The 22,865-nt window shown below is 41.4% G+C and overlaps 1 protein-coding gene across 2 annotated transcripts in view; it reads left to right on the forward strand.

The window, feature by feature from the left end:
• cblb (Cbl proto-oncogene B, E3 ubiquitin protein ligase) overlaps positions 1-22,865 on the forward strand; it is a 190,193-nt gene that overhangs the window by 65,640 nt on the left and 101,688 nt on the right. For both annotated transcript variants that reach the window (XM_070893625.1, XM_070893626.1), the window contains exon 2: positions 6,862-7,008. In XM_070893625.1, coding sequence (XP_070749726.1) covers positions 6,862-7,008 — 147 coding nt within the window. The remainder of the gene's footprint in view (positions 1-6,861; positions 7,009-22,865) is intronic.

The following is a 22,865-nucleotide window of genomic DNA, read 5'->3' on the forward strand; positions in this document are numbered from 1 at the left end:
CAATTATATGCCCATTCTGCAAGTTTATTAATGTCTGCTTGTAATTTGTTGCAGTCCTCCTCTGTATTGGCTATCCTCCCCAATTTGTTGTCGTCCGCAAATTTAGAAATTGTGTTTTTAATTCCAAAGTCTAAATCTTTAATATAAATTGTCACCAACAGTGGTCCCTGCACTGATCTTTGTGGAACACCACTTGCCACCTTCTACCACTGTGAATAGCTACCCTTTACCCCTACTCTCTGCTTTCTGACATGAAGCCAGCTAGCTGTCCAGTGTGCTACTTGTTCCCTGACTCCGCATTCCTTGATCTAGATCAGTCATCATTCAAAGAAATCTACTTTATATTAAATTTTAAAAATGCCCTTTACCTCCTCATGGTCTGATTCCAGTGGTTGTTGCAGTCCTCCAGTACCACACGCAAGTAAATATTCTGAGTGTACGAATCTAGACAGTGAGCATTTGAAGACTGTTGACATGTCCTCATTCAACATTTGCACATGTGCAGGGATCACTGGATGGCGATCATATTCCTAATTCTTATGTTCTTATAAGGAAGAATATACTAGCTTTGGAGGGGGTACAGAGATGATTCACTGGGCTGATTCCGGAGATGAGGGGGTTACCTTATGATGATAGATTGAGTAGACTGGGTCTTTACTCGTTGGAGTTCAGAAGGATGAGGGGTGATCTTATAGAAACATTTAAAATCATGAAAGGGATAGACAAGATAGAGGCAGAGAGGTTGTTTCCACTGGTCGGGGAGACCAGAACTAGGGGGCACAGCCTCAAAATACGGGGGAGCCAATTTAAAACCGAGTTGAGAAGGAGTTTCTTCTCCCAGAGGGTTGTGAGTCTGTGGAATTCTCTGCCCAAGGAAGCGGTTGAGGCTAGCTCATTGAATGTATTCAAATCACACAGATTTTTAACCAATAAGGGAATTAAGGGTTATGGGGAGCGGGCGGGTAAGTGGAGCTGAGTCCAAGGCCAGATCAGCCATGATCTTGTTGAATGGCGGAGCAGACTTGAGAGGCTCGATGGCCTACTCCTGTTCCTAATTCTTATGTTCTTATGTTCTTGATTAGAAATGCTGAGACCAATTGCAGTGCCTCTACCAGAACTCGGAGATCAGCTGACTCAAAATACAAGTTGAATTTGAAACTCCCTGGTCTATATGGCTGAGTAATATACCACCTGGTGAATTCACCCCAAAAAATTGTGCGAAAGATTTTGGTGGCACTCCAATACCCCATTTCATTTTATCAGTGATTCTAAATTTGCCAATACCTCAGATTGTGAAAGATCTCCTTTTGTAGATTAATTTAATTCCGCAATTAAGTTATTACACCATAAAGCCTACTTTAAAAAATGGCTGATTGTAGACCGGGAGCTGTACTGCGCATACGTGCTCATAAGAATCACGTCAAAAACGTCTTTTTTTTCGTGCATGTGCAGAAGGGTCAGCCTCGTTTTTCCGGCGCAAACATTAGGCTCCACCTACCCTCGGCTACAGGACAGGCTGTGCGGTGCCAATTTAAAAAAATAGAGCGAGGAAACTTGGCGCATTTATTTTTGGAGCAGTTGTGGCCTAGAAAAACGGGCGTAAATCTGGCAATATGCCAAAAAAACGGCTTTCGGCAAAATTGAGCCCTATGTCACAAATCTCAAAAATCCTAGCAAAAAATATTTGAAAGCTTACTGTGATCTTTCTGGAACGTTATTTTCCATAACCATATTCCTATTGATTCTGTAGTGACCTAGTCAGCATTTTTTCCCCAGAAAGATAGTTTTGAGAGGGCTATGATATTTAGCAGCAGTGTGTGATGCCACAAGGATTATGCTGAAAGGGATGAAATCTCTCCATTCTTTCTTGGCCCCGATTTCTTCCAAGAATTGGAACGCTGCATTACTCACAGGTACAGGTGCCACATAGACAAATTAAGTGTACTGTTTCCTGCACATTTGTTTCTCTGTACTACATCCTTCCAACAATCAAGTCAAATACTTTCCTACTTTCCATCTACTGGAGGAGCTGTGGCGCTACCAAAGTGACACATCTTAGACATGAGATTGTACCACAGCCTCTGTGTTTGCATTACAATGCCTCCTGTACTGTGAAGATATTTCAATTTCCCACAGTTTGTTTGTATGCCCTCTCTACATGCTGATGAAGTATGCAACACATGCCAAAGTTGAGGCAGCTTTGTGCTGTAGACCTACAGTTTCTGCAGTCTGGTCAAACTTTCCCAGATTTCTTTCATTTATGATGATATAGTATAACAAAATATTTTTTGTCCTTTGGACCTTCACATACTCTCTGTACTATTTAAGCAACACATAAGTGATATGAACACACCCAAAATGGGTAAACTTACATTACTGCCTTAAATTAGAAAGTAAAAAGTGAACAACGGACTAATTGGCATGTACGTGGGTTCACTTCATGCATTTAAACAAGGTCTCTCTTTATAATCAAGCGACAGTAGGTTTTCTGGCAACTGCCAAAACGTTTAATTTGTAAAACGTTTTCACTGTTTACTTTTCTCATTTTCAAGTTGCATTGCCCCTTCGATCCAAGAGGTACTGTGAGATCAAAACACTGGAAAAGCTCACTTGTGGTTTTTCAAAATTGTAAGCATCCTCATTGAAATGTTTACATATTTTTTTTTGAAGTGCCAGGCGCCATTATTCTCAATTTATTGTTGACGTGTTGTGCTAAACACATTGAAGAAGAAAAACAAAACCACAGTATCCAGTGCCAGTCAGTATATCTCTGCAACTGGTTATGTATGTATGTGAACTTAAAATTGATCACAAAGTAAATTTTACAAAAGTGCGATGATGGTTTGATCAAGATAATGAGCTAGAAGTTGTAGACTTGTAGCAGTGAGTTAGCAATCTTTTGTATCTCTAGATATAGATTTTGACCTCGTATCCAGTGTGGTCAGTTGATCCAGAACTGCATTTATAGTTAAGTGTGCAACCAAAATAACAAGTAATTTTATTGCCGCTGGCTCATATGACTAACAAGTGCATTTATAAAAATCTAGTTATGTTCCATGGTGCTGCTTGTGGATAAGCAGTAAAGGGATTTTGTTCTTAGTTGTGCTGTGTTGCTGAGTCCTAATGTGTCATAATTTTTGTCGGTGGGGACCTTGAACCATGTGTAGTACTGACTGATGGCCCAGAAATCCCGGTTAGCTGCTTCCCGCAGGTGATCGAGGGAAAAACTTAAAGATGTGAACTTACCTGAAGCTGCTGCGCCCACTCTAGTTCCCGGTCCTGAGGCCTCCACTGACTGCACGTACACCTGGTGCTTCGGCAGTGATTTGCACTTGTATCTTCGTGACTCATTAGACTGCTGCATAGTCCTGCAACCTTTCCCACTCCATTGCTCCTCCCCCACCCCATGCAGATTCTTCAAGTTCTCTGAACTTTTTCAACCTTCTCTTGCATCTTGAATTCTGCAAGCTTAATAACTACCCTACTCCTGCCTCCAGTTCAGAGTGTCCATGGGTCACTTGTCTCACTGTGCTTGAACTCTTCCAGCTTCAATCCATCCATCTACTCTAAACTCTGCTGACTTTGTCGGGCCCTTCTTCCAACAATTCCTTGACTCTTGGGAAACTTTTTTTTTTTAAAAGTAAAATTAAATAGAGACCACACTCGACTCTAGCTGTATGTTGGCAGAAGAGCCTGAGGGTGTCACGTGAGCTCAAAGAAAGACTTGCATTTATTTGGTGCCTTTCACCACTACCAGATTTTCCAAAGCGCTTTTACAGCCATTGAAGTACTTTTTGAAGTGTAGTCCTGTTGTAATGTAGGAAATGGGGCAGCCAATATGCACAGCAAGCAAGCTCCCACAAACAGCAATATGATAATGAGCAGATAATCTGTTGTAGTGATGTTAATTGAGCAATAAATATTGGCCAGCACACCGGGGATAACTCCCTGTAGGTGCATGAGGGAAACAAGAGAGGCCATTGTGAGTAAGACTGGCAGACCATGGCCTGGGAAGAGGAACCAGTCGTTCCAAGCCAGTTGGGTCATTTCTTTTTGTTGAGGAACATGTTACAACCTCACCTTCTCCAAACACACTTAAAACATTTTGCATATTGTGTGCAGTAGGTGCATACCTACTCTGATCTAAAACTTTTAAATATCATGCATGGAGTGAACAGGATTATCCTTTCCTTGAGTTACATGCTAGAAAGATTGACGGGATGCTCACCCACGCCGAGTGTTCAAGCGAGGGGGTTGTAGGACTGTCTGGAGGAGGTTATAGAGATAGGGAGGGGTGAGGTCACAAAGGGATTTAAACATGACAGCAAAGTTTTGAACGTTTACAGAAGATGCAGGACGGAAGTACAGCCAAGAGAGCTTTGGAATAAGAGTTCTCCACTTATATGTGGAAGCTAACCCCCATGTTGCGATGGTATTGCATAGAGGCAGCTTGTAGACGAGGAAGAGGAAGTGGCCAAGGATAAATCCTTGAGGGACTTTGGAGGTGACTGCGGGAGTAGAAATTGCTGCCATTGTTGGAGTAAACTAGCTACGATTAGATGGGTAAGCGTGGAACCAAGATAAGGCAGTCCCACTGAGCTGAACAATGGTGGAAAAACTTTGGAGGAAGGTTGTGTGGGCATAGGCTGCAGAGAGGATGAGGAAGGATAATGCACGGTGGTCACAGTTATGCAGAATGTCATTAGTGACTTTAGTTGGAGCTGTTTCAGTGCTGTGACAGGTGGCAATGTATACACACATACTTATTTACATACATGTACATGTGTGTATATAAAATTTCACATGAAAATATGTGATACAAGATCATTCAGATCCCACAGAATGGGGCTTCATCATTAGATGCGCTTAATTTTGTTACCGTAGATTGGTAGTCTTGGTCACAACTTTTAGAAAATCTATTCTAATGCAAGAAAAATTGGAGAATGCTATAAATTTAGATTTCTAGATCTCTTTGAATTCTCTTCAGTTTTTATTGTTGAATATTCAGTATTTCAGATTTTATGTAAAACACTAATCTGAACCACTCCTGTTGAAAATAGAGTACAGTACCTGCATTTGAGGAATGAATGGTGCTTACTACTTGACTTTCTGCAAAAGAAATAGTATTGTACTGAAGCGCCTTGATATTTTTTTCCATTGGAGCTAAACAGATGAGATCGGTCACCTTGTATTGTTTAAAAGGCCCCTTATTAGAATCCTAATTCAGGATGTCTGAACAGCTTCATTGCTTTTCCTGGTGTTCAATATTTTAATCCAACATTGCAATTTTCCAATACGCAAGAATATTAAGCATTTCTGATTTCTAATTTTTTATTATCAAGCTTCCAGAAATCCTGTTCTTTGAGAACAGTAACTTTTTCCTTGTTCCAAGTAGTAAGGGTGATGCGCATTGTGCGCTGAAAAACGGCGCTTGTGATGCCTTCCCTGGTCCGTAGACGCTCAGCAAGGACCTGGGGAGGCCGGGATTTCCAGCCTATATTGTATGTTCAAGGCTGAGATAGATAGATTTTTAGACTCTCGGGGAATCATGGGATATGGAAATTGGGCAGGAAAATGGAGTTGAGGTCGAAGATCATTCGTGATATTGAACAGCAGAAGTAGGCCATGCAGGCTCGAGGGGTTGCATGGCCTACTTCTGCTATTTATGATCTTGTGTTCTTATCGCTTGAGTAATGGTTTCTGAGAAGCGCACTAATATTGAGACAAATGGGAGTCCATCTGGGTCGATATGTTTGTTGTGTGGAAATGAGATGGATTATTTTTAAATGTCTAGTAATTTAAGAATCTGAGTTGTGGTTTAAATTTTCCAGCTTTAGATGTTCTGATCCTCCATTTAAGTCACACTTTTGCAGTCTTTTCAAACATGAGCGTACTTTACATGGAGTGGTCAAGATTACTAGGCCTATGGCTCAGTGACCTGTAAATGTAACGTTGACCGGAATTTTCCCATCAAAAAATGAGTGGGTTTGGAGTGTGGGGGCAGTTAAATTGTTAAAAATGTAAATCCCGACCTGATCCTGCTCACTTCCGGATTTGCTGGTAGGGGGGCGGACAACCGTCCTGCTCCCAGGGGGCATTACTTTAATTTAAATTTGCAATGAGGCTGAAAGTCTCTCTTTTCCCTTCCATTTTGAATTTAACTTTGTGAAACCCAGCAGTTAAACAGAGACGAGAACTATTGCATCCAGGAGGCAAGTGGCTTTATACAGACCTCCTGGATCCAGGGTCCCGATCATACCTATGCCCCACCTTGTTCAGAGATCCCCCCCCCCCCCCCCCCCCATGAGACCTCCGATTACCTTCCCAGGCATTCCCCGGCCGATGCCGACAACCCCGACACCCTCCTGCCAATTGCAACCTTCCCCTGTGACCCCCTCCCCTGGATCGACCCCTCACATTTGAGGCCTACCCTCCCGCAGCCAGCCAACCTCTCAAGCTGGCTGGCTGCAGGTGGGAAACCAAGGCCTCACATTCAAATTAGGCCCTGCCGGTAAAGTTGGCAGGTCGTATTGGAAACCTGGCCGCCTCCTCGAAGAAAATTCCAGCCATAGAATAGGAATTTTTAATGTGCTTCATTGTGATGGTGTTCAGGCAGGAGGTTTTTTTAAATATTGTGTACATATAGACTGGTGGCCTCTCTGTCTGAAATGACCGTACCATGATCTTTTTAAATTTGCCACCTCAGTTTCCTCCATTAATGGACAGAATTTAAAAATTACAGAGCTCCTGTGTGCTCTTTGAGTTTTCTGCAATTGCAAGTGTTAAATGGAGTATAGATTTCTGCTTTGGAAGTGGATTGAAATATCTTGTTTTCTGATGTGCTGCTTTTTTCCCCCCTAGGAGGAATCTTACAAAGCTGTCACTCATCTTTAGTCACATGCTTGCAGAAATCAAGGCCATTTTCCCTTCTGGCCACTTTCAGGGTGACAACTTTCGCATCACAAAGGCAGATGCTGCCGAATTTTGGAAACGGGCTTTTGATGATAAGTAAGTATGACCATGAAGCTTTTTTTGTGATAGTTTGTCAAAATGTTGTACAACATGAGTTTTTTTTTAGAAAAAAGGTCATGCTTCAAAAATATGCTCATCAAGGTGAGTGGTGTCAATGCTGGAAAATAGTGCTTTTGAATTTTATTGTCGTCATCAAGCTCTGCCAGTTCAGGCACAAGTGAGGTGTTCTTCCTAACCGCAACAGCACCTCTTATTGCACCAGCGAATTTTTCTTAATGTTTATCCTAATGGCTAGCTTGAGTAAAATTTGAGTGGTAATTTGTACCAAAGTTTGCACAGTTGTGCGGTGGACCCGAGCGCATGACTACTTGAGTTGAAACTACTTGCTTTACTTCATACCCTTACAGTCAGCAGATCTGGCGATGTCTGTTGGGCCAGTTTACATTTTTTAGCAACTGTCCATAATAGCAAAAAAATTGCTCAAGTGTTTGTCGTGTATAAAAATTGATAACAAACTGTTCTGCATTGTCGTTCAGTTTAATAAAAAGTATTGCAACATGCTTTTGTTACTTTTTATGTGGCCACTGGAGCAATAAATGTCTGCTGCTACTTTTCTTCAATATGCTTAGATTATCTTCTCTGGTTTGACCTTTGCAGCATTTCATAGTTTAATGCTTCATCACTGTAACAATAGATTTAAAGATAAGATGCATTAAGAGGCCACCATGATCCACAAAAAATATTTAGAGGCCAAACATTAAAATACAACATTCATTGCTAATTTTGAAGCATTTTTGCTGTTTAGAATCCATTATTTATCCACCAACAACCTCTGCTGAATTAATTTTATGTAACTAAATACACAGAAGAACATTTGCTTTTGCATGCTCTCTTTTCAATTCAGGTATGTAATAAAAACAAAATCTGACACTTCAACACTTGTGTTTTGAGAATGCAAGGCTATTACTAGTTCCTGATGTTGACTGGTGTTGTCATCCTCCTGCAAAATGCTTTATTCTATTTCTTGCTCCACTGTTTTTGCCACCTCGAATTTACAGGTTCGCCAGTTTGGAAAAGCAGCTCCATCATTGTTGGTTAAATCCTAAATACATCAGTGATGGAGCAGCCCATTCTAAAATGTTACGTCTGCAGAACTCGAGCAGATGAAACCAATAACTTAAGAAATATAAATATTCAAAACTTAGCATGGATTCATGTGGCCCAAAAGCAGTAGTTTGGACATTCCAGAACAGTCAGAAGCAGTAATCTGTGAAACTAAAGACAATGCAATATTGCAAGTTTGCAACGTTGGGGCAATGCCTGCATTCGGTTGGCAGATTCGGTTCTTTTATTAGTGTCCTACCATGTGGTGATTGCATAAAATGAGCCCAGTTTAGTAGAACACTTATTTCCATATGTTAGCTTTTAATTATAAAATCTATATGGAAATAGGAGAGAAGTATTCTGTTTGTCTTTTGAATTATTTGATTGGTTCTCGTTTAGTTCATTTTTAATTAGCTTGCAATCTAGAAATCAGTGGTCAATATTCTGTTGTGGCTGAGCTGTAACCATGTGGTATGACCGTATCGTGTGTGTGTTTTATTTTGGACGCGTTAATTTGCAACTCCCAAAGCTCTGATTGGGGCCCCCTTGATTAGTCCTGATTGCTGATCGGTCCTCTTGGAGGATATGACATACCCAGCAGTTTCTCTTTGCCAAGTGTAATTCGAGCCATTCTGACTGCCAACTCCAGGTAGAAAAGAGCTCACTTGGAGCAGGCAGGGCTCAGTCTCACAGGTTAAGACCATCTTCGCGGGTTAAGACCATCTCCCATCCCCCAAAGAAGTTCCTGCCCCCACTGCCCAAGTTCCTGACCTCCCCTTCAGCCCCCCCCCCCCCCCCCCCCAGCCCAAGTTTCTGACCACCTCCTGCCCAAGCTCCTGATCTGATCTCTCCCCTAGCCCGTTACTGACCTCCTCCTGCCAAAGTTGCTTCCCACAGGTTCCTAACCACGTTCCCGCCCACCCCCCAGCCACATAGATGGGGCATTGTGTGTGGGTCACTGATTGTTAACGGGTTTAGTGGGTATGAAGTGAATCGTGACAGTGTTGTGACTTCCGGATTTCGTCCAGTCTTACCATCTGGATCACATTCTTGCTCTCAATCTCCTTTTTAGATCTGGATCACGTTCTTCCACAAATCCCCACTGTGCACTCTGCACTTTTACCCACCCCCACCGATTTTCCCTCTCTCTTCCCCGCCCCCCCCCCCTCCCTCTCCCTCTCTCTCCCTCCGATTTCCTCCCCCCTCCGAGATCTCTCTCTGTCTCTCCCGCCCTTCCCCCCCGTCTCTCTAATCACCCCCATCTTTCCCTTTCGATCCAAGCTTCTCGAGGACCTTGATCCACAGAGCTGAACAAAGCATGGGTCACGCTGCACTGCACTGTGGGGTACTGTGCATGCATGCATGGATGGGGTGCGCATGTACAAAAGGGGCCGGGTCCGACTGCGTAGAAAGACGCAAAATGTTCATGCAGATAATCTATTTTTTTAAATGCCTGTAAACATTCTAAATGTACAGTTTTGGGATCACTGCACAAATGAAGATCATTACTCTGGTAGATTTTTAATTACAGTATAAATAATCCTATTGAAATCTTGCAACAGATCAGGATTGTTTGAAAGACAGAATCTAACTGGACCATACCTCTACTTCAAAAACCATTCTGTTTTTTTAACTTGGTACAACCTGCATTGTATAAATTGCTTCGCTGTTCATGATAAAAAAATTCAAGCTTATCCTCTCCTCCTGTCCTGTCTACTTGTGGCTATATTCCGAGCACTCTTAAAAGATTGTTTCTTGAAAGAGTGCTGAAAGTTGATCCACAAAAAGGAAAGCAGTTATTTCACAGTTTGAATGAATGCAGCAGAACATTTGGGTTGATCACTCAGGTTTCCCTTATCTTTCTCTTCCTGCCCCGCCCCCACCCCCCAAAAATCGTTGCAGGTAATTCAGACATGGTGGCACTGTCCCTGTTGTTGATGCATTTTACCCCTATGAATATGCAATACCTGATCCAATTGGGTTTATTTACATAGCAGCCAGAGGATGATAGGATTGCTGGATGCATCTAGATGTAGCCAACTAGACTGTGAAAAGGGCTTTAAAGCATGTTCTTGGCATGTGAGCAATATTTATTGCCCACCCCTAATTACTGAGAAGGTCATCGTTTTTGTCCTTGTACTAATGGTGCTCCACAATGATGTTAGATAGGATATTGGGAATAAATAGAATAAGGAATGTGGTCGATCAGGGTTTGAATTTTTTTTAGATGCTGTGGTTTTGTTCCTTGAATGGTTCATTGAATTACATCTGGATCAGATCTACCCAAAAGCTGCTCAGTACTTCACCAGCTGGAAGTAATGGAAATTGGCTAGGTGAGGTTGTTGTGCTTGTATATGATGCACTTCATATGTGCATCATCTATTAACAAGACGTTTGGTATGTGACCAGCATTTACTGTAAGTTTGTCAGGCCCAATTCTTTTCAGGAGAATCCAGTCTGTTTAATGCAATTGCTGATCGACTTGAATTTAGTCTTCCTGGAAAATGGTTTGCCATTTCAGCCAGGCAGGTTTGGGAGTTAGAGGCTGTTGTGACTTATTTCTTTAAGCGTATTTTCCCCTGAAGATATTTGGAATCTTCTTTCCAAGTTTCTCAGGGTTTTTTCAGTCTTCCTGCAAAAAGATTTGGCATGCTAAATTGGTCAAAGCTAGCAGCTTAAGATAAATCCTTCTGCACTCTGGTTTCCATGCCCAAGTAAAATGTGAAATTTGTTAATGTATTTCCACAGCAAACAAAGTATTTTTGGTGCCAAACAATCTCTCATCCCTTCACAATATAATAGCTGTGCCTTGGCTTAGGTGAACTGTACAATTTGTGAGAATGAGTTGTCTGCCTGTGATGTTTTGGTGTTCTTGAGCCTTGGTTAAAGCTTAGATATTCCCTTTTTGATAGGATTAGGGTTAGAGGAGAACTTCCATTTTGAAGAATGGGATCACATAATCTCTACCTTTTTTTTCTCATCAAATAAGAGGAAACTTCTATCATATATTCTGGTTAATAGATTATCAGGAAAATATAGTTCAGTCTAAACTGAAAAGAATTTTAACCTCCTCCTCTTTCCCCTTTCTGCCATGCCCCAACCACCAAAGCAGCACATTGGAGAAACATGAAAACAATGGGTGGAGTCCAGTTTGTGGCTTGTCCAATTGTTGTTTGTGTCATTTTGAGTAGTCATGCTGAGAGTTTCATTTAGTGCCTTTCATGATCTCAGGGCGTCCCAAAGGCTTTGCAACCAATGAAGTACTTTTGAAGTATAGTCACTGTTGTAATATAGGAATGTGGCAGCCAATATGCGCACAATAAGCTGCCACAAACACGAATGTGATCATTGGTTTTAGTTGTAGCGCATGTGGATTTTTGGAAGGCATTTGATACCTCAAGTACGCCACCAGTTCTGAATACTTCGCAAATGTGCAATTCTTATCTTTTTGAGATGTTAAACTGAGGCTCTATCTGCCTGTTCGGATGAATCTATAAGATCCCATTGCACCATTTGCAGAAGAGCAGGGAGTGCTCTTGCTGTCCTAGTCATCATTCATCGTTCAGCCAATTACCAACAAAACAGATCAACTGATTACTCCTCTCATTGCTGTTTGAGGGACCTTGCTGTGTACAAATAATTTGCCACTCTTGCCTTCAAAGCAACATTGACTGTACTTCCAGAAGTAATTCAGTGGTTGCATGTGTAGTGCATGCAGATTTTATAAGGTGTTTCACGAGAGTTGTTAGAAAAATTCAGACATATGGTACAAGAGAAACTCTAATGTCCTGGATAGAAAGTTGACAGGAAATCAAAGAATTCAGATATGAGTATTACTTAATCTGGAAAAGAAATGGTGATGAGTTCGAAGTAGTGTACCCCAAGGGTCCACTTTTGTTCTCTGTATAGGCTTTGGACTTGCAATCTCGAAATTTGTCGGCGACAGAAAAATAGGAAGTTTGGTAAACTGAAAGGCAGAGACAGATTCGCAAAATGGCAACAATTTAATGTAGGTAAGTGTGAGATTATCTTTTGGGAGAAAAACAAGAGATTATAGACTTAAGGGAAAGACACTGAAGGATATGGATGAACAGAGACATCTAGGGGTTCAAATGCATAATTCCCTGAAAGTATGGCCCCAAGTTTCCACATGATTTGCTCCTGATTTTTAGGTGTAGAACGGAGTATCTTAGAAATCGGAATTCTCCACATTTAGTTTGCTCCAGTTCTAGTCAGGTAGAACAGTTTCACTTTGGAACAGAATTTTATTTTCAAAAGGGGCGTGTCCGGCCACTTACACCTGATGTCAAAGTTTCGTGAGTGAAAACTTACTCCAAACTAACTTAGAATGGAATAAGTGAAGATTTTTGTACGCTCGAAAAAAACCTTGTCTACACTTTAGAAAATTAGGCGTAGGTTACAAATTAGGCGTAGGGAACGAGGTCGGGGGAGGGGGGAGGGAAGTCATTAAATTCTACAATCAATCCTTAGTTATACTTATACAAATATTATACAAATAAATCCAACCTGAATAAAAATTTATAAGCAAAGAAAAGATTAAATAAACCATGGTCCTACCTGTGTGAAAGTGCTTCAGGCAGGCCTTTCATGTTGGAGACAGGCAGCGGTGTGGCATCAGTGTCTCGACGGCAGCGGCAGCAAGCTTCGAGCTGAGCTGCAGTGCTTGAGGCAGGCCTTCATTCTCTTCATGGCTGGCCGCGAAGAAGCAGCACCGGACGGACCCCCGAGGCCATTCGGCCATGAGATATCAGCGGCGTCAGTGGCTGGACGGCAGCCGAAGATACAGCAGCAGCCTTCGAGCTGTGAGGGGGACTGAGGCCATTTGGACAGGGAGAGGCAGCCACATCGACAGTTTTATATTTAAATTTGAAGAATGGGTGCTGCATTGTCAACACCACATATTATTGCAAAGTTGAATTGGCACTCTTATTTCTCCAAACACACAGTCCTTAATTTGCATGCACCAATGCAGCACCGGTTCTGCAAGTTTAGCAGTGAAAAGCTGAACTCTCTGATTTCAGCAGGTGATTTATTCAGCAGTGCTGCTAAAAGCACTCCCTCACACACAGAAATATCAAAAAAAATTAAATTACAAGCCTTTGCAGGGTCCAAGAAACAAATCTTCACTTTTTCTGCAGTATTTTTAAAAATGGCCGAGTGCCAATGTTTGTGTGAGACTGCGTGCATGCCCCAACGCGCACGTGCAGGGTTGCCGGCACCACGAAGGCTAATTTAAATTGTACCCGCCCCCTGCTACTTAGAAAATCGGCGCGAGTGTTAGGCTCCGCCCCCTGCTGCGAAGAGCGCGCCGTGCCAAGCAGACATCGAGCTCAGAATATCGGACTTTTTTTTAGGCGCAGTTTTCGGCGCGAAAAACAGGCGCCCAGCTCGGAGGTCCGCCGTTTTCGCCGCGGGACGAAACTTGGGGCCATTAAGCTGAGGCTCCGTCTGCCCTCTGAGACATAAAAGATCCCATGGCAGTATTTAAAGAAGAGCAGGTGAGTTAGAATCACAGAATAGAATCCTAGAATTTTACAACACAGAAGAAGGCCATTCGGCTCGTCATGCCTGTGCAGGTTCTTTGAAAGAACTGTCCAATTCTTTCGGTGTTCTGGCCAACAATTATCCTTCAACCTGTGTCATTAACAACACACATTACCTGGACTTTCATCGCATTGCTGTTTATGGGACCCAGCTGTGCACAAATTGGCTGCCACGTTTGCCTACACAATATCCGTAACTATACTTCAGAAATACTTGATTAGCTGTGAAGTGCTTTGGGATGTGAAAGATACCATATAAATGCAAGTTCTTTAAAACGGGACAAAGTGCCAGGGCCTGACTGGATACATCTGAGGAACCCGAGGGAAATGGAGAAGGAATAGTGAGAATATGGTGGATGGGAGATATGCATTGGATGTAGTGTACATGGACTTTTAGAAAGCATTTGACAAAGTACCACACAGGAGGCCATTGGGGAATATTCTGATGCTGTGTAATCCTTATTTCTGCTAGGTTTGTAAAATAATGCTGTCCACATGCTAAAGTGTGTGCTGTGCTTCTTTAAGTCATCCTCGATACGAGGGACTGCCTAAGAAGAAGGAGACGATTGTGTGAGGCTGTTGTCAGTTGGGCCAGACTTGGCTGAATGCTATAAATTCTATCAGATTGTCGTGCAATTTCATTAAACAATATCTTGGTTAGTTAACATTAAACGATGTAAACACTTGTTCTATCTTCAGATGTCTAGGTTCTGTTTCTGTACCATTTAATTTTTTCCTATAGAACATAATGGCCCAGAAATTGGGGTCAGGTGCCTCTGACCTGAAAAATTCTTACGAATTTACTGGTGGTTCCGGAGGTTCGGAGACTTGTAGTCCTGGGCCTCTATGCGAAGGCCTGCATAGAGGCCCACGTATCCCAGGGACTTGAGCGCTTCGTACACGTGCCTGGGATCACAATCCAAGTAGGAATATTCCCATTCATACGTGGTGTTTCCGTATGTACGCAACTCACCATAAGTACAAATGAGAGTACCCCAAAAACACACGAGCACTTAAAATAAAAAAAATTAAATCACATATTTCAAATTAATCAAAATTGAATGTAATTAATTAAAACACTTTTTTTGAAAAATAAATTATACTTTAAAGGGTCTAAAAAATAAACTGACCTTACTTAACAGGATTGTAAATGGTTAAATTATTGAAAAAAAAGTATTTTTCTGTCCTATAAATGTCTTTGCGCTGATAAAAGCAGGCCTTGCACCGCAAATTCAGGGCCAATATGATACCTGCAAGGTCTAGTTATATTATTGTCTATTGCAAAGAAAATAATTGTGTTTCCGTGTCAGCAGTTGAACAAATCTACACTTCACAAAATGATTTCTCTATGCTTCCTGTATGTAGATATGAGCTGTCTGGGAACGACTGTTTTTTCTTCGTAACACAATGGTACCAGGCCTATTTGCAGTAAGGAACATGACTCACGTGCATTTGTGGTTCTGACTCATCAAAGACTTGCTATTTTAGAAACAGCAGCATTGTAATCCAACTGGGGCTGTTGATGTACATTACCGGCCTGTGTGCAAGTAACACAATGGGTTTCTCAGCTTAATAATTATAATCCAATATTTTTCAATGGTAAAATGAGGACCATTATAGAAAGTAGATGACTGAAGGATTCGAACATTTTTTAGGTCCTTGAACAATGTTGACGTTATCTAAAGAAAAAATTATGTTCCACTGACTTCAATCTTATAAAATTCTGCTTTCTATATAGATAAAGGGGTGAATGTATCTTCATACTGAATGAGGTTTAATATCAGTACTGCCCATAAATATTACTTTGTTTGGTAGGGTACAAAAATATGTACTGGAATCACTACAAATGCCTGGGCGGGATCCTCGGGTACCAGTTTGCGGCGGCGCTTTCAAGTATCACCGGGGAGAGGTGCGCCGACCTGTAACGACACGGATTGCGTTACTGTCGTACCTTCGGCACTCTCCCGACCCGTATGCCGCACCCAGAATACCCTGCCAGCAGCGGTAAGTATGAAAACCTGCAAAACAAAGGTAAGTTAAAGTTTGTATTTTAAAATTATTTTTCAGCGATTTGCTAGCTTAAGGGTTTTGTGAATGATTTTGGAATTTTTATTTGCAATTCCCGCCCCCCCCCCCCCCCCCAAAGTCACAGCGCCAACGACCACAGACTAAAGTTGCCGAAACTTGCCTTTTGCACCGCGAATGTTCATGCAACACCTCCTTTACCAATATAAAGGCCATAAGTTTGGCCTAAAAACAGTAGCGCAACAGAAATGTTAATTTTCACATGTCGCTACCATTTTTGCCGAAAATCCACCCCCCAGAAATTCTTACACAGAGTACTGATCAACCTTTGAGGTGATGTTTTCCACTGTTAGTCTGCAAGTAAGAGGACATGTGGTCATATAATATCTAGGGGAAGTCCTTGATACTCCTAGAATCTGGCACTTGAGGTACATGCTAAGGACATTGGATTCTACAATCATTTTGTGTTGTAATACCTGAAAACTGTAACCTTTTTGTTGTCACCATATATAATGAAAGATGTCAGTTCTTGCATGTTCTGATGTGGTGTGTCAGCATGATACCAAGCGGTTTCCTGTTTATCAAGCATCTAGGATAGTATCTGATAGATCATTGGGCCCAAATTTGGCCAGGAGTTGCTCTGTTTTCTTTGGAGCAACTTGATTTTTTTGTAGTATCTTAAAAATCGCAATTCTGCACATTTAATTTGCGCCAGTGTAAGTGAGTTAGTTGGGATTCGTTTTAATTTAGGTTTTTTTTCCCAAAAGGGGGCGTTACCAGCCACCTACACTTGCTTTGGCCATTTAAGCTAGTTTGGACAGCTAATAGTTACTCCAGACTAACTTAGGCCAGCATATGTGGCCACTTGTGACCGCACAGAAAAGCCTTGCGGAGAGTTAAGAAATCAGCACAGGTAAGTACATTTAAAGCATCAAGCACTAAACAAAGCACAAAAATAAGCATTCAATAATAAAAAAAAAATACAAGGAAGCTGAGAGGACCTGCACCTAGCACCAAGACTTACAAAGCACTAAACAAAGCACAAAGAGTAATAAGCAATTAATTAACAAATAAAAAAATAGAAGGAACCCTGCACCTAAAGCACCAAGATCAAAGTAATAAGCAATCAATCAATCAACAAATAAAAAGGTCGGCGAGTCGGGACCCTGAGGTCGGTGAGCTATATGTGTGCAGTTTTCACTCGCTGCTCTGCTGGCTTTGAACAGCCTCAATCCCGGGGGATGCCGCTCCGCTCCGCTCCCCGCCGGCCGACACTCTGAGCCCTGCATTATTGGTGAGGAGTAATCACCTGGAGAAGTCCTTGTGGATTTAGCTGTCAACGGTTTTTTCTCACTGTGTAGATCTGCTCCCGGTGATATAATCTCAACCTCCTACTGAATGCAACTCAACTTGCATGCATGTGCAGTTGAAACTCAAAGATCAACCTCTTTAGTGAACTTAAACTGGGGTCTCGATCTCGTGCAACCCAGAAAGCAAAATGAAAAATGGACCACATAATCAATAAATAAATAAATGAATGAATGAACAAATAAAAAAACAAAGAAGTCCTACCTTCAATGGGCCACCGATGAGGGAGCCCATTTGGCCAGGGATAGGTGAGGCGTGCTTCGGGCCCCTCCCACACAACCTGCAGAGCACACGCAGAGATTCTGGGGGCGAGGAGCTACTGCACATGTGCGCACATTTCGGTGCGCATGTGCAATGGTTCAGCGCTGGGACCTGACTCCACCTCCGAATCCAGTGGCCACGCTACGCCACCATCGAGGAGAGGCTGGGGAGCGGCCAAACTCGGCCTGAAGATTTTTGGCGCCCTAATCAGTGTACAAAAGTGGCGCACCTCTGGTGAGTGCGCCAGAAATCATCTACTGGCCAAATTTGGGCTCATTGGCACTGAAGACGTATGGTTCATTGTCATTTTTCTCATGTGGTTCCTGCATATTTAAGCTCAAATTTTGAGGGCATTCCAAGTCTGCATGTGTTCATGATAGTGTATGATATAACCTTTCAAATCCTGTTCTTTTTTTTAAAGCAGCGAAATTAAACATTTGTATCTTTTTTATTGTGATGCTTTATTGCACATTTCCTTGCTTATTCCAACCCTTCTTTTATATTTCGCTTACTTTAAAATTTTAATTCTTTTAATTGCTTATTTATTCACTATTTCTTCCCTTCTGCTTTTCAGCCATCCCTTCTCTCTTCCCTCTCCCCATTTTAGTAATGCTGATTTAATGTGGGTCACATTGTGTATAAAAAGCCAAGTCTCTACTGAGGACTTGCTAGGTTCTTGTTGGGACAAATGATAAAGGCCAAGACTTCGGTGGGGCTTATTTTTTTAAAAATTAGAAAAAGTAATTGGATGGGAGCTACCTAATGTCCTGAAACATATCCACTTCATTTAAGATTGCTTCATAGTTTTATCAGAAATGAGAACTGCACCATTTAAGTTGAGTGCAAGATTGAGGGGTATTGACAAATGTGTCAAAGCATCTTGACTTTCTAGGATGCTTGAGCAAGGTACAGTCATTTAATGCACAATTCTGCATTAAATGTACAATTTTAATTTTCATTTCTGTCTCTCTTTGGAAAGTGAGAGACAGTAATGCATTGCCCTACAGACCAGTTGTCAATGCCCTATGCATGTTCTATGTCTGAATGGAGGCAACATTTCACTGCTCGTGCTGCACAGAGTATTTGTTGCTACCTCAGTCTAATAATCCTGTTATGACCAAATTTGCAGCATGTATAATGACTAACGGACAATAGAGTGGTCACATTTGTGGTTTGTGGTTTGAAGAGAAACAATAGTGAGCAGTGTTGATTTAAATTGACATTATTACATAATCTGAGGTAGTAACCAGGGTTCTTCCAAACTTTGGTTTCCCCAATTAGTTGTAGTGGGGTTTGCATTATTTTCATATTTAATATAATAGCTGCTTGACCAAATCACTTTACTTTACCAGTTATTTATTTACATGGAGGAATTGACTTAGATTTGATGAATATTTAGTGTTTGGTTAGTGGCCATATAATAACAGCTTTTGAAGTTTTTAAACATAGCTGCATTGTGGCTTCTTTGAGCTCTGGAGGAACAAAAGGAACTTGGAGTGTTTGTTTTCCTTGGTTCAGGAAGGAGTGAGTGCACACAATGTAATTAGCAATGTGCAGGGTTTGTTTAGATGTTGAAAAGTGAGCAAACCTTTCAGCATTTATTTTGATAGTTGCCTTTTGTTTCCAGAATTGTACATTTCACAATCATTCACTGTTGGTAAATAATTTAAACCATGGAAATGATGAATCTGCTTGAGAAACTGACTTGCTTGTTGTTATTTCTAAATTTGTAATAGAAAAAAACTAACCAAATAGCAATTTACTTGTGAATATGGAAGTCATTTTAGTTGAGGTGCAATAGAGTAATGTTAATGTGATCTCAATACCATGCTCCTGAAATATGGGTAAGGTTAGGTCTGCATAGGTCTTTACATTTAAATGGGAAATGCAGGACATTCAAAATAGGTATCTTGTGATTTTTTTGTTGATCTTAAATGATGAAGTTGTATAATTTTCTGCTCAAGTGAGATACTTATGTCAAGTATGATCTAATTTGTAAACTCAGATCACTTCCGTTCACATTGTCTTTGTGATGGGTCATGAGGAAATATTTGAATAACCATAGAACCTTAACTGTATTTGAATGCCCTGTGCTATGGTCTTATTTGGTTTGATTCATGTAAAATATTGTACTGGTCAACACTACTGTCAATTCCATATTTGCAACAATGGTGTAAACTATGCTAGAGCCGGCTAACAAAATGTTGTTGCTTGAAAATTGTTAACTTTTGAACAAGCACATGGTGTAAATTGTCATAGTTTGGACAAGTAACATGTATTGCTATATATTTTCTCAAAAGCTGTGCCGTTTCAAAGTGCCAATGAAGCAAATCAAATGCCTAATATTTCATTCACCATTGTTTACTGGACAGTAATTTGATCCTGTGCATGTCAGCATACATACCAACAACAACAATAACTTCACAGGAGCGTTATCAAACTAAATTTGACACCGAGCCACACAGAGATAGTAGGACAGATGACCAAAAGCTTAGTCAAAGAGGTAGGTTTTAAAGAGCATCTTGCGGGTGGAGAGAATATCAAAGCTTGGGGCCTAGGTAGCTGAAGGCACAGTTGCCAATGGTGGAGTGATTTTAAATAGGGGATGATCAAAAGGCCAGAATTAGAGGAGCGTAGAGATTGCGGAGGGTTGTAGGACTGGAGGAGGTTAGAGATCTGGAGCGGCAAGGCCATGGAAGGATTTGAAAATAAGGATGAGAATTTTAAAATTGAGGCATTGCCTGACCAGACCAGGAGCCAATGTAAGTCAACGAGCACAAGAATGATGGGTGAACAACACTTGATGCGAGTTAGGATACAGGCAGTAAAGTTTTGGATGAGCTCAGGTTTGTCGGGTGGAAGATAGGAGGCCAGCCAGGAGAGCAATGGAATAGTCAAGTTTAGAGGTAACAAAGGCATGGATGAGGGTGTCAGCAGCAGATGAGGGGAGACACAGGCGGAGTCGGTTGATGTTACCGAGGTGGAAGTAGAAATCTTGGTGATGGAACGAGAGCAAGCTATTAGATCTGGTAATGTGTAATGAGAGAGGATTAATTAATCTCATAGTAAAGGATCCTCTGGAGAAAGAGTGATCATAACATATTAGAATTTCAAATTCAGTTTGAGGATGAGAAACTTGGGTCTTAAACTTGTGTCCTGAACTTAAATAAAGGCAATTACAAAGGTATGAAGACAGAGTTGGCTAAAGTAAATAGATTAAAGAGTACAACGGTAGATACGCAGTGTCAAACATTTAAGGAGATATTTCATAACCCTCAGCAAAGATATATTCCAGTGAGAAAGAAAGACTCTGAGAAGGATGAACCATCCGTGGCTAACTAAGGAAGTAAAGGATGGTATCAAATTGAAAACAAAGGCATGCAATGTTGTGAAGATTGGTGGTAGGCCAGAGGATTGGTAAATTTTTAGAAACCAGCAAAGGACGACTAAAAAAAAATAAGAGGGAGAAGCTAGATCACCAGTAAACCATCAAGAAATATAAAAACAGACAGCAAGAGCTTCTACAGGTATATAAAAAGGAAGAAAGTAGCAAAAGTAAATGTTGGACCCTGAGAACTGAGGAATTAATAATGGGAAATGGCAGAGACTTTGAACACATATTTTCTATCAGTCTTCACGGTAGAAGACACTAAAAGCATCCCAATAATAATATATAATCAAGGGGCTGTGTAGGGAGGGAGGAACTTAAAACTATCACTAGAGAAAAGTTACTAGGCAAACTAATGGGACTAAAGGTGGACAATTGCCCTGGACCTGATCTCAAGTCTTAAAAGAAGTGGCTGTAGAGATAGTGGATGCATTGGTTGTAATCTACCAAATTTCCTGGATTCTGGATAGGTCTCAGCGGATTGGAAAACTGCAAATGTAATGCCCCAAATATAAAGGAGGAAGACTGAAAGCAGGAAACTATAGACCAGTTAGCCTAACATTTGTCATTGGGAAAATGCTGGAGTCCATTATTAAGGAAGTAGTAGCAGGACATTTAGAAAATCATAACACAATCCAGCAGAGTCAGCATGGTTTTATGAAAGGGAAATCGTGTTTGACAAATTTGCTGGAGTTCTTTGAGCATTTAACAAGCAGGGTGGATAATGGGGAACCAGTAGATCTAGTGTATTTGGATTTCCAGAAGGCATTCGATAAGGTACGGCATAAAAGGTTGTTGCACAAGACGAGAGTTCATTGGGTTGGGGGTAATATATTCGTATGGATAGAGGATTGGCTAACTAACAGAAAACAGACAGTCAGGATAAATGGGTCATTTTCAGGTTGGCAAGCTGTAACTAGTGGGGTGCCATAGAGATCTGTGCTGGGACCTCAACGATTTATAATCTGTATTAATGACTTGGATGAAGGGACTGAGTGTACTGTAGCCAAATTTGCTGCTGATACAAAGATAGGTGGGAAAGCATGTTGTGAGGAGGACACACACAATATGCAAAGGGATATAGATAGGTTAAGTGAGTGGGCAAAAATTTGACAGGTGGAGTGTAATGTGGGACAATGTGAGGTTATCCACTTTGGTAGGAAGAATAAAAAAGCAAATTATTATTTAAATGGAGAGAGACTACAAAATGCTGCGGTGCAGAGGGATCTGGGGGTCCTTGTACATAACACAAAAAGTTAGCATGCAGGTACAGCAAGTAATTAGGAAGGCAAATGGAATGTTGACCTTTATTGTAAAGGGGATGGAGAATAAAAGTAGGGAAGTCTTGCTACAACTGTACAGGGCATTGGCGAGACCACATCTGTTTTGGTCTCATTTAAGAAGGGATATACTTGCACTGGAGTCAGTTCAGAGAAGGTTCACTCGATTGATTCCGGAGATGAAGGGGTTGTCTTATGAAGAAAGGTTGAGCAAGTTGCACCAATACTTAATTGGAGTTTAGAAGAATGAGAGGTGATCTTATTGAAACGTATAAGATTCTGAGTGGGCTTGATAGGGTAGATGCAGAGAGGATGTTTCATCTCATGGGGGAATCTAGAACTAGGGGGCATAGTTTCAGAATAAGGGATCGCCCATTTAACATGGAAATGAGAAGGAATTTCTTCCCTCAGAAGGTCGTGAATCTTTGGAATTTTCTACCCCAGAGAGCCGTGGAGGCTGGGTCATTGAATATATTTAAGATGGAGAGTGTCAGATTTTTGAACGATAGGAAAGTCAAGGGTTATGGGGAGTGGGCAGGAAAGTGGAGTTGAGGCCAAGATCAGATCAGCCATGATATTGAATGGCAGAGCAGGCTCGAGGTGCCTAATGGCCTCCTCCTGCTCCTATTCTTTATGTTCTTGTTGGAAGCTCATTTCAGGGTCAAATATGACACCAAGGTTGCAAACAGTTTGATTCAGCCTCAGACAGTTCCCAGGGAGTGGATTGGAGTGGGTGGCTAGTGAGCGGAGTTTGTGATGGGATGGAGACTGAAGACGATGGCTTTGGTCTTCCCAAAATTTAGTTGGAGGAAATATTTGCTCATTCAGTACTGGATGTCGGACAAGCAGTGTGACAAATCAGAGGCAGTGAAATGGTATGTTCCGAAAAGGACTAGTTGGTAT

Source organism: Pristiophorus japonicus, chromosome 11 (assembly GCF_044704955.1).
Source record: "Pristiophorus japonicus isolate sPriJap1 chromosome 11, sPriJap1.hap1, whole genome shotgun sequence".
NCBI lineage: Eukaryota > Metazoa > Chordata > Chondrichthyes > Pristiophoridae > Pristiophorus > Pristiophorus japonicus.